At 37.7% G+C, this 11,628-nt stretch overlaps 1 protein-coding gene across 1 annotated transcript in view; it reads left to right on the plus strand.

Moving 5' to 3' along the window:
- RNLS (renalase, FAD dependent amine oxidase) overlaps positions 1-10,612 on the plus strand; it is a 321,051-nt gene extending 310,439 nt beyond the window's left edge. Inside the window, exon 7 of the mRNA XM_063637130.1 lies at positions 8,943-10,612. Within this exon, the coding sequence (XP_063493200.1) occupies positions 8,943-9,014 (72 nt within the window). The 3' untranslated portion in view covers positions 9,015-10,612. The remainder of the gene's footprint in view (positions 1-8,942) is intronic.
- Positions 10,613-11,628: the final 1,016 nt, after the last annotated feature.

Genomic DNA, 11,628 nt, shown 5'->3' on the forward strand with positions numbered 1-11,628 from the left:
ACCTGTGGTATTTGGTTTTCTGTTCCTGCATTAGTTTGTTAAAGATAATGGCCTCTAGCTCCATCCATGTTCCTGCCAAGGACATGATCTCATTCTTTTTTACAGGTGCATCAGATTCCATGCTATATATGTACCACATTTTCTTTATCCATATTCTACCGTATTTACCCTTAAAATATGGTAGAAAGGTCACTCAAATTAACTATTTTTTAACAAATATAATTCAGGAGCCATTTGACTGAAAGTACCCTGAATAATGCTATATTTATTTTATGAATTTATGTCCTCCAAAGGAGGGGGAGGGAATTTGTAAAGCTGGGATGGGTTGCCTGGAGACAGTACCCCTCTAAGCCATTACTAATGACTTTTAATATCTATTCTTTCTAACTCTACATCTGTTTTTATAATACTATGGCAATATGAGGAAAAACCCTACTTGATATGTGGATCATTGTTACTTTGCTGTTTTAATTATTTTGAAAACTTATTTTACATTTAGATTTTCTTTCAATTCTTCCCCATTAGAAACGAAATGGTAGAAATATCTCCTCCTGGAAGCCATCCCAGATGGCCATAAAATTCAGCTGGCCAGGATGCTCTGAGAGACACAAGGCTAAGGTATCAAACTCCCCTGGGAGATCGGAGTCAGCACCAGGTAGAACAGTGGCCAAAGTGTATGTATGTTAGCCCCACGGGGCCACACATCATCACAGTATTTCCAAACAAGAACTTTTATTAATCAAGCCAGCCAAGGAAAGCTGTTCTGTTTTGAAAGGACAGCATTCAAGTGAGAAACGGCTTGAGCAGTGGGGTGATTTAATACTTGTTAGCTGATAAATATAGCCTTTGCCAGAATAAAACTTTATGATGCAGTGTTGAAAAGCTTAATTACTAAACTGTCTATGCACGTCTTGATCAGGCAGCAAGGGTGACAAATTATAGCAGTGAAATAGTGTTTTTCACCTTTGGCATTTCTGAAGGAGAAGAGTATGTCTAAAAACATCAAGAAAGCAGCAGTAATCCCAGACCAGATATTACTGGGGGGAGGGTGGGGAGGAAGACACTTCACTGAGTCACCAAGCCTTCTGTGCAAAATGCCATTGTCCCCACCCCCCGCCTACCCACTACCTTGTTAACTGAAGAGAACAGGGTCAATTTTACATTTTTCTGGCATTTTATACTCATCCAAGCGTGTGTGTGTGTGTGTGTGTGTGTGTGTGTGTATTTTCACTTTTCATCCTCCTAACACCTCTGTGAAACAAGCAGAGCAGAGAATTCTTATTTACATTTAACAAGTGAGGAAACCAAGGCACAGAACTTGGCCAACCAAGGTCATGTAATGTTATTCCAGGACAAGAGCCCAAGCCCCTCATGACCCATTTCTATTTACAGGCACCGTGCTGCTGCCAGATGAACATGATAATTAAAACTGAACTGAATTATTAGTTGGGGGTACAGTCCACACCATGTGGTCTTCTTATTGATGTTTCATTTCAGAGAGTTAACACTAATGCTGATGTGATATATACAGGAGTCTAATATGGGCTAAAGTCTCTGTAAGTACTGGCTAAGTGATTCATACTCCTGTTACTTTCATTTGCTGGTTTATTTCCTTCTTTGGGGGGTACTTGCTGTGAGAAATAGCTGCATGCTAATGACACTGAATTTCAACCCAGCTGTAGCTGGTTACAGTACGGATTCACTATGCGTTCATCCTTTCCATCTGATTCCTCTTTGTTTCTTTGTTCCCCTTGTTTTGCTCTCTTCTTTTCTTCCAGTTTCTGCTATTTCTTCCTCCCCTTCTATTTTTTTCCTGCCTCTTCTCCTATGCCTAATTCTACATTCTCAAAAAAACCTGGAATATGAATGCAATCACCTTATGATTCATAGTATTTGTACTTCCAGGTTTTAATATATCAGGGTTTTGTGGTGGCTATTCTTAAAATTTAAAGCTGGAAGCCATCCCAGAGGGATGATCCTGTTTGTTATTCAAGTTGATTGGACAACCCTTACGTTGATTTTCGAAAGTGATGCAAGAATTTAAAACTGGCCATAGCTTTCAGGGATCTCAGTGCTAATAAACTAAAACATGACTTGTTTGGTTTCTTTACACCAATTCTTTACTCTTCCTGTCACACGTGTGCAAAGCCTGGGACCAGGCTGTGTAGTGGACACAACGGAATATAATCAGCAATCCCCACCAAGAGATTCTACTTAGGAGAAGACGAGACCCCTGGAGAGGGAGACAGAGTAGAGGTACATGTTGACAAGGTCACAGGCAGTGAATAAGATGCTCTAATTCGTGAAGCTAGAGAGTCCTAAGAGAAATGTTTCCTTTGGGGAGAAAGGATCCCTGAACAAATACAGAGAAGCTTCAGTCAAATACATCCAGCAATATCCCTCCCCTCCACACCATACCTGGGTTGACCTGGCTGACTTCAGAATCCAAACTGCATATTAGTGTGCTCAGCACAAGTAAGTTCTTACTGTGCAGAAAGCTCAGCAGAACAGAGAAAGAGGTCTCTGGCAGGAGAAAAAAGTCTCAGCAAACATCAGACAATCTGGTGCAGGACCAAACTGCTGTATTTCAGTCTGGAATATATTTGTGTTTTAGCCAGTATCATCTGACCAGGTAAACCAAGGAAGGTAGAATGGTAATATGACTCACGTTTCCTTCTCAATAGACAGTAATTATTGTCCACTCAACAGTTCACAGCAGAATCCCACAAAAGAGCCTGCTAAGGAGAAAGAATCTCTAAGGCGTTGTTAATGTAAAAGGCTAGTTGAATTACGGAACCCTGTGGAATATCTAAGCTTAGAGAGGTTTGGGAACCATTTAGACCAGTTCTTAACCATCTTGGATTTTGAACCTGTTTAAGAAGCTATAGAAAGCTATGGATCTCCTAATAACAACAACAAAGACAACTATGCATATGAGCACATAGAATTTGCATACCATGTACTGCCTGCTGACCAGCTGCTTGTTTTTGTAAATAAAGTTTTATTGGAACACAGCCTCACCCATTCATTTGTGTATTACCTGTGACTGTTTTGCACTACAACAGTAAAGTGTTTTTGACAGAGATCATACGGCCTGCAAAATCTAAAATCGTTACTATGTAGTCCTTTAAGAAAATGTTTACTGACCCCTGTTTTAGGTTCAACCCCTCCCCCCACGCATCTGTCTGTAGACACTCAGGGGTCCAAGGAGAACCTCTAAATCTTAAACCTATCACTTTATGTAAATATGATCTTATCTTTGATCCACACAACTGGTCCATTGTTCCTTGATCCTATGCCACGTTGTAAATCCCTGAAGGCAAGCCTATAACTTTGCAGTTAAGAACACATCATCTGCAGTTAGATCTGCGCTTTAATCTAAAGTTTGCCCCTCATTGTGTGACCTTGATGCAGTTAAACAATCTCACTTAGCTTCCTTTGTCATCAGCAAAATGAGTTGTTGATAGCTACCTCATAAGATTGTTGTGAGGCTTATGTTCATATAAAACCTTAAGAGAGGGCTGGACACATAATAAGTGCTTAATAAATAATAACAATGATGATATTGATCATAAAGGGGGGAGGAAGAGAGAGGAGAGGGGAGGAAGAGTTTAACCTGGTGCCTCTGAGGCCCCTGTGAAGGCCAGTTTCCTCTGTAGTCACATAGGACACAGGAGAATTGATGATAAGGAGAGTTTGTGGATTGATAGCAAAAGCTTAAAAGTTCTAGGTTGCTTCAAAACCATGAGACAGAATAGCAGTGTCTCCTGGTGACCAGCTCTGGGCCACTTTCTCTTTTCCAACTACAGTGAGTAAGTAGACAACATACCTGGGGAAAAGGTGGTTTGCTCTAATGTAGTCCTTGGAAAGACACTAGGAAAGGTCATTACCAGGAGTACTGATGGTATAAAATAGAAGCATTCTCTGCAAGAACATTGTCTTTTTTCTTAGCAACCATATGTGCTGAATGCAAAGAATTGCACGCTTGGATTGGATTCTGCTGAAGATTAGTGAATCTCTGAAACACTGTGAAAACTAGGACTGAGTTATTTCACACTCCTAAGTGTTTGGCTAAGTATGCAGATTCATTTCCTGTCCCTGGCCTTCATTTTAAAAAGCTCAATTCCTGGTGGGGTCGGTAACATCCTGAATATGCCACTTACTAGATGTATGATCTTGGTCCAATTTCTTTGTTTCTGAGACACAGGGCCCTCGTCTATGAAATGTGGATACAATTTTGCCTGCTGTAGGATTATTCTGAGGGTTATAGTATGTACATGCAAAGTGTAAGCATTGTGTCCTGTGTAGAGAAAACACTCCATAAATGCTGGCCATTATTATTACTATTATAATAATAAAATATGATTTAGGAAAATAATCCCCTTTGATAGCCATCACTACATCCATAGGTAGCTTTAGATCTAGCTAGGAAGCCACTTCAGTATTTGTAGAACTCACTGGTGACTGTATTTAAGTGCCGCCATAAGGCTGGCCTCTTCAAAAATTCTTACTGACACTTGAATGAATAAATGCTGTCTGTGGTTTGTGGCTGTGCTCTTTCACAGACCTTGCATGGCACTGTGTTCTCCCCCAGCTGATCTAGCCTCCCCACTCTTGTGATACTTATCCCGTGTGTACTTACTTGTTCAATATCTACTTGCTGCCAAAACTGCAATAGCCACAAAAGCGGGATGTGGCACATAGGAGTTACTCAGTAAATATCTGTTGATCCAAAGAATGAATGAATGAACTTAACTAATTAACTTTTTTTATTCTAATATTAGTAAGTACCAAAGGAAAATCTTGCTGACACAGAATTATCCCACAGAACAAAAATGTACTAACCTCATCCTTAACAGAGGCAATAATTACAATAGTATCTATATTTACTTTATGTGGTTTCTATTCAAAGTCATTAGGTGATTTCAGAAAGTCCTTACTTTATACTACATCCCATTAAATTTTGGAAGAGGTAGGGGGAAGGTGGGAGAGTTGCTCTACCATTAGAAATATGGTACTTAAAATGGGCCATCTCTGTGTAGTTGGTGTGTTGTGTATGCACATGTGTGTGCTAGCATGGGAGAGGGGAGGGGAATGGTGCTGTCCTTGTGCAAACAATCAACATAGCTCCTGTAGCAGTGTATTCTGTTACTGTGATTTTATCACCTACCAATGACATGCAAGCAAGCAGGGTTTATTGACTGACATTCTTATTTTTTCGATACTTTTTAAATTGAATTGCTCTAAAGGTGGCAAGAGTTAGGCCTAGAGTTAGTTGCAACCACTTCTGCAAGACAGTTACCAACCTCAAACTTGCACTATATATTTTAACCATTACAGTAAGCCATGTTTATTTATCCTTTGGAAAATAATCAAACTATTTTCTGTGAACCAAAAGACTGTCAGAAAACTGAATGTTAATGATACAGAGACCATTGTGGAGAAAAAAAAAATGGCAAGCATCACCTAATTGAGAAATTGAGATGTTCACCATCATGGCTGAACAGCACTCTAACCAATTAGCTCTATATTATAGGAAAGAGCTACAAGAATGTGTCTAGAAGCAGGAAACCCATTCACTATGTGCCTAAAATCAGGAAACCCACTCACTAAATAAACCATTTTAACCATTAATACTAAGAAATGTTAACAGTTGAAACAATAAAAACGTTATAATTATTTCAATAGATGCTGAAAATTTTTGACAAATCTGCTAAAATTTGTTAAAAGTTAAATTTGGCAAACTTTAATATACATTGCTGCTAAAACATGATAAATTCAGAAACAGGGGGTACTACCTTAAAGGAACAAGGACTTCTATTTTAAAACTATAACAAACATTAAATTAAGAATAAATCACTAGAACCATCTATATTAAATTAGGGAGAAGTCAAAGATTCTTACATCAATGTTCTAAAATTTCTAGGGTATGCATTAAGGCATGGAAAATATTTAAGAGGTGTGAATGGCTGGGCGCGGTGGCTCACACTTGTAATCCCAGCACTTTGGGAGGCCAAGGCGGGCGGATCACGAGGTCAGGAGATCGAGACCACTATGAAACCCCGTCTCTACTAAAAATACAAAAAAATTAGCCGGGCGTGGTGGCGGGCGCCTGTAGTCCCAGCTACTCGGAGAGGCTGAGGCAGGAGAATGGCGTGAACCCGGGAGGTGGAGTTTGCAGTGAGCCGAGATCGCTCCACTGCACTCCAGACTGGGTGACAGAGCGAGACTCCGTCTCAAAAAAAAAAAAAAAAAAAAGAGGTGTGAATGTTGGGAAACAGAAGGCAAAGTGGTTACAAATTGTGTTAATATGATTATACTTCTAGAAAACTCAGGTGCACCAACTTTTAGATTGATGAGAAATAAGTAGAGTGGCTGAATTACAAACATTCAAAGGTCAATAACTCTTCTGTATGCCAAAATAATCAAAGCAAATGTATCTTATATATAATGTTGTTAACAAAAAACAGAATACAAAGGACTATCTTTTTTTTTCTTTTATTATACTTTAAGTTCTAGGGTAACTGTGCACAACGTGCAAATTTGTTACATAGGTATACATGTGCCATGTTGGTTTGCTGCACCCATCAACTCGTCATCCACATTAGGCATTTCTCCCAACGCTATCCCTCCCTGAAACCCCCAGCCCCCGGCAGGCCCCCTAGTTTGCGATGCTCCCCACCCTGTGTCCAAGTGTTCTCATTGTTCAATTTCCACCTATGAGTGAGAACATGCGGTGTTTGGTTTTCTGTCCTTGTGACAGTTTCTGAGAATGATGGTTTCCAGCTTCATCCATGTCCCTACAAAGGACATGAACTTATCCTTTTTTATGGCTGCATAGTATTCCATAGTGTGTATGTGCCACATTTTCTTAATCCAGTCTATCATTGATGGACATTTGGGTTGGTTCCAAGTCTTTGCTATTGTGAATAGTGCCACAGTAAACATACGTGTGCATGTGTCTTTATAGTAGCATGATTTATAATCAACAAAGGACTATCTTTAGGATCCAGAATTTATGCAAGGAAATGTTTCCAAAATTTTATGGAGTGATATTTTGAAACATTTGAGTAAGAGAGGATATATCATGTCCCTAGAGGGAAATAGCAAATATTATGAATTTTTTCCATTATCCCGTGATTAGTTTATAGGTTGCACAAAATCACAGTGGGATTTCGTTAACCTGAAAAAATAATTTTAAGTCCACCTGGAAACAAATTAACAGGTAAAAATAACCAACAAGTTTGAGCAAGCAGGTAGTAAGTACCTTCCTGCAAAATGGCACTTTTATCTGCTATTATGACATATGATAAAATTAGATAAATAAGCAGTTTACTGTTGATTCAGGAATTGATACAAATCAGTGGAAATAATAACTATAAAATAGCCCCTTAATATGATAACTGAATCAATACAAATCCAATAAGAAAGCGATAATTATTTAACAAATAATTTGAGGAAAATTGGCAAGGTATTTAGTTTTAGAAAAATATCAAATGTGATTCTACCATATATTACTATAATTTCCAGATGGATTAAAGGGATAAATATAAACAAATATATAATACATGCCTCCCCCAAAACCATATAGAGGAAAATATAGATAAATGTTTAACCTATTTCCAGGTTGCAAAAGAAGTTCTAGAAATTAACAAAAGAAATCATAAAGATAAAAATTGGTCTACTTGATTATATTTTAAAACTCTTAGAAAACAAAACTAAAAGATTACAGACCAGTTAAGAAAAATACATATACAACAATTTATAATAAAAGTATGCCCCTAATGTAGAGAAAACAACAAAAGTTAAAATTTTAGCTCAATTTTTTAAGGGTTAAAAATGATACAGATAGAACTAAAGTCCATCTGTTTTATTTTTTGTTTTTTATTATTCGTATGTTTTTGTTTTGTTATTTTTAGAGACAGTGTCTTGCTCTGTCACTGAAACTGGAGTATAGTGACCTGATCATGGCTCACAGCAGCCTCAACTTCCTGGGCTCAAGGGATGATCCTCCTGCCTCAGCCTCCCGAATAGCTGGGACTACAGGCACACACCCCTACATTAGGCTAATTTTTTTTTTTTGTACTGATGAGGTATTACTATGTTGCCCAAGTAAGACTCAAACTCCTGCCATCAAGTGATCTTCTTGCCTCAGCCTCCCAAAATACTAGGATTACAGATGTGAGCCATTGTGCCCAACTTACATGTCTTTTTAATTGTAGTAACACCACCATATTTTCCTACTTTGATATCATATGTATGTATCCATAAATTATGGTAATGTTCTGTGCGTTAATTTTATAGCATATTGTATGTATTTAGAACTTTATTCCCCCAGTGTTGTATTTTTCGTATTTTTCCATGTCGATATACATAGATATATTTCATTGATTTTTACTACTGTACACTCTTCCATTTTATGAATATATCACAGTTTATTTGTCCATTTCCCCACTGATAGACATTAGGTTGCTCTAAATTTTTATTGTTGCAACATTGTTGCAATAAATATGTTTGTACATTTCTCTTTTTACCCTTGTGCAAGAGTTTTTATAAGGCAAAATGTTAAAATGTATTAAAACTGAGACCTGTATTCAAAGGAATATGTTAATTTTTTATATATTCTATGTGTTTTAAATAATTAATAATTTGAAGATTAATAGAAGATAACAATTATGAAGAGTATTTTAAAGCCAACTGATAGAATTTTTTTATAACTAAAATAAGTGGGACAAGGTTAGGATAAAGATGTAAAATTGGGGGTCCTGCTTGGTGGCAGCTCCTCAAAAAGTTAGCAAGACCACCTATAGAGCCAGAACCCTCCCCATTCCAAGTCTATATACGTTCGGTGAAAGCAAAGAACCACTATTAGTGTAGACAAGGTGTCAGAGGCCATTGTGGTGGGTGGCACTGGGGTTAAAGGATATTCCTTTGATTTTCAGGTACCAAGTGCTGGTGTGATTCTAGGATGTGCAAAGAGCCCCTGGATGACGGCGATTGGATTTCCCATCTGACTTCCTGGAAATTGGAGCACACAGTCAGGTTTTATATGATTTTTTTTTTTTTTATGATACTACTTCACAGCCTTTAGGATAGCTATTATTTAAAAGCAAAACAAAAAGCAAAACAGAAGATAAATGTTGGGAAGGATGTGGACATATCGGATTCCCTTGTGCAGTGCCGGTGGGAATGTAAAATGATGTAGCTACTATGGAAAATGATATGGCAATTTCTTTAAAAATGAAATACAGAATTGCCATATGATCCGCAGTTCCACATCTGGATGTCTATCTATCCAAAAGAAGTGAAAGTAGGGACTTGAACTAACATTTGTACACCAATGTTCACAGCGGCTTTATTCACAACAGCCAAAAGGTGGAAGCAACCCAAGTGTCCATGGATAGATGAATAGATAAATAAAATGTGGTGTAAACATACAATGGACTATTATTTAGCCTTAAAGGGGAAGGAAATTCTGACATGCTGCAATATGGATGAAACTTAAAGTCATTATGCAAAGTGGAATAAGCCTATCACAAAAAATGATATTACATAATTCTACTTATATGAGGAATCTAGAGCAGTCAGTTTCATAGAGACAGAAAATAGAATGGTGGTTGCCAAGGGCTGGGAGAAGAGGGCACTGGAGAGTGAGTGTTTAGTGGGTCAGAGTTTTAGTTTGGGAAGGTAAAAAGTTCTGGAGATGGATGATGGTAATGGGTGCTTAACAGTGTGAATGTACTTAATGCCACAGAACTACCCATTTAAATATGGTTAAAATCATCACTTTTATGTTATGTATATTTACCACAATAAATAAAGAAGTTGATATTTCTTATACTTACAAAGAGGAGAAGGGCATTTGCAAATCAACAAGAAGTGTGAGGCCCTTCTCTCTAGAAGGCCTCTAAATAGACTCAATCTATTTCTTTATCTTTTAACATCGTGTTTAATGGAAATGCCAAAACAAATGGGAAAAAATACACACACACAAATATATATGAACATGTTTTGCCTCATGAGTAATCAAAATGTGTACATATGTATGTTTATGTATGTGTGTTTATATTTAAAATCATGTTCTGCCTTATGAGTAAACAAAAAGTATACAAATTAAAAACTATAATGAAACATAATTTTTAACCTATCAAACTGGCATTTTTTTTGAATGACTAAATTCTAATCAGGGATTAAAATGACTGGTTGAAGTAAAAGCTTTCACATCCTGTTCGCATAGTAAGTTGGCAATATGTATCAAGTGTTTTCTAAAGCATGTTTTCTAACTCAATAACTTACATCTAGGAATCTGGCTTAAAGAAATAATCCAGGATGCAGACAATGGCTTATTTGCAATATGTTTATTTAAGCATTAGTTATGATAGTGGAAAACTGGAAATAACCTAAATCAACACTAACAGGAAATGGTTGAATAAATTCTAATAGATCAAAACAGTGGAATTTAATGCAGTCATTTTAAAATGTGGGTTTAAAGCAAATTTTTCTGTCTGGGATATTTTTTGTGATATAATGTCAAGAGAAAACCCACAATATGTAATGCTAAGTCAAGAATACAGGATGCTTTCCATTTCTAATAAACATGAAGTGAGTATAACATGCATTTAGGTCTGTACATATATTAAGACCAAAAGAAATATTCAATGTCTTCAAAGTGGTGGGATTTTGAAAAATTTTCATGTCTTTCTTTATATTTTTTCTGTATTTTTACAATGAGCAGTCAGGCAGCCAATTGGCCTTGTGTTGAGGTGCTCCAGAGGGCAGAACCAAGACTAGTAGCAGTAGGAAAGTGATTGAAGCTAATATCAGAAAGAAATTTCCAATAAGCAGAGCTTTTCAGTGTGGAGCAGACCTCTGGGAATTTCTTTCTGCCAGCCCAAAACGTTTCCAGCAGAGGCTGGGTGACCACCATCCACAGTGATCCACAGTGGGGAGAGGTCACAAGAACAGTGCATCCCAACCCTGGCTGGGCCACAGCATCACCTGAGGGAGGATAGAATGCAGATTCCTGGGCCATGAACCCTGTCTACCTGGATTGAAACTCCAGGGCTGGGGTCTAGGGATATGTATTTGCCTTAAACTTCCCCAAGGAATTCTGAAGCAGCAAGACAAAGCTTCTACACCTGAGAATCCCTAGATTAGAGACTTTCAAGGCTGCTTCCAACTTGGAGATTCAAAGCAATTTTGCAATTCGAAGGTCTAGCGACTATTTGAGTATCTATCTTAAAAAAAAACAAGGACAACAGTATAGATGCAAAGGGAGGCATGGCTGGGGTTGAAGGATGGAATCATTTGAAGATCAGTATTTTTTCATTCATTTATTTCTTCAACCACCAACGACCAAGAGCCTGTGCTGTACCGAGTTCTTCGTTTAAAGCACTTGGGTGATGTTAGGGATCAAAACCGTTTCCTGCCCTCATAATGGTCACATTCAGGCCAGGTTAACATAAAACATGGATTCTTGGGCCCAGGAATGACTGAATTAGAATCCCTGGAGAGGGACCCAAGAAGCCATGTTCTATAAATGTTCCCAAGGTGCTGCCTATATACACTAATGCAATGTTGTTTTTCAAAATATGGGCTTTGACTCATAAGTGGTTATAGTAATTTAGT

The sequence above is a fragment of the Symphalangus syndactylus genome, chromosome 4 (assembly GCF_028878055.3).
Source record: "Symphalangus syndactylus isolate Jambi chromosome 4, NHGRI_mSymSyn1-v2.1_pri, whole genome shotgun sequence".
NCBI lineage: Eukaryota > Metazoa > Chordata > Mammalia > Primates > Hylobatidae > Symphalangus > Symphalangus syndactylus.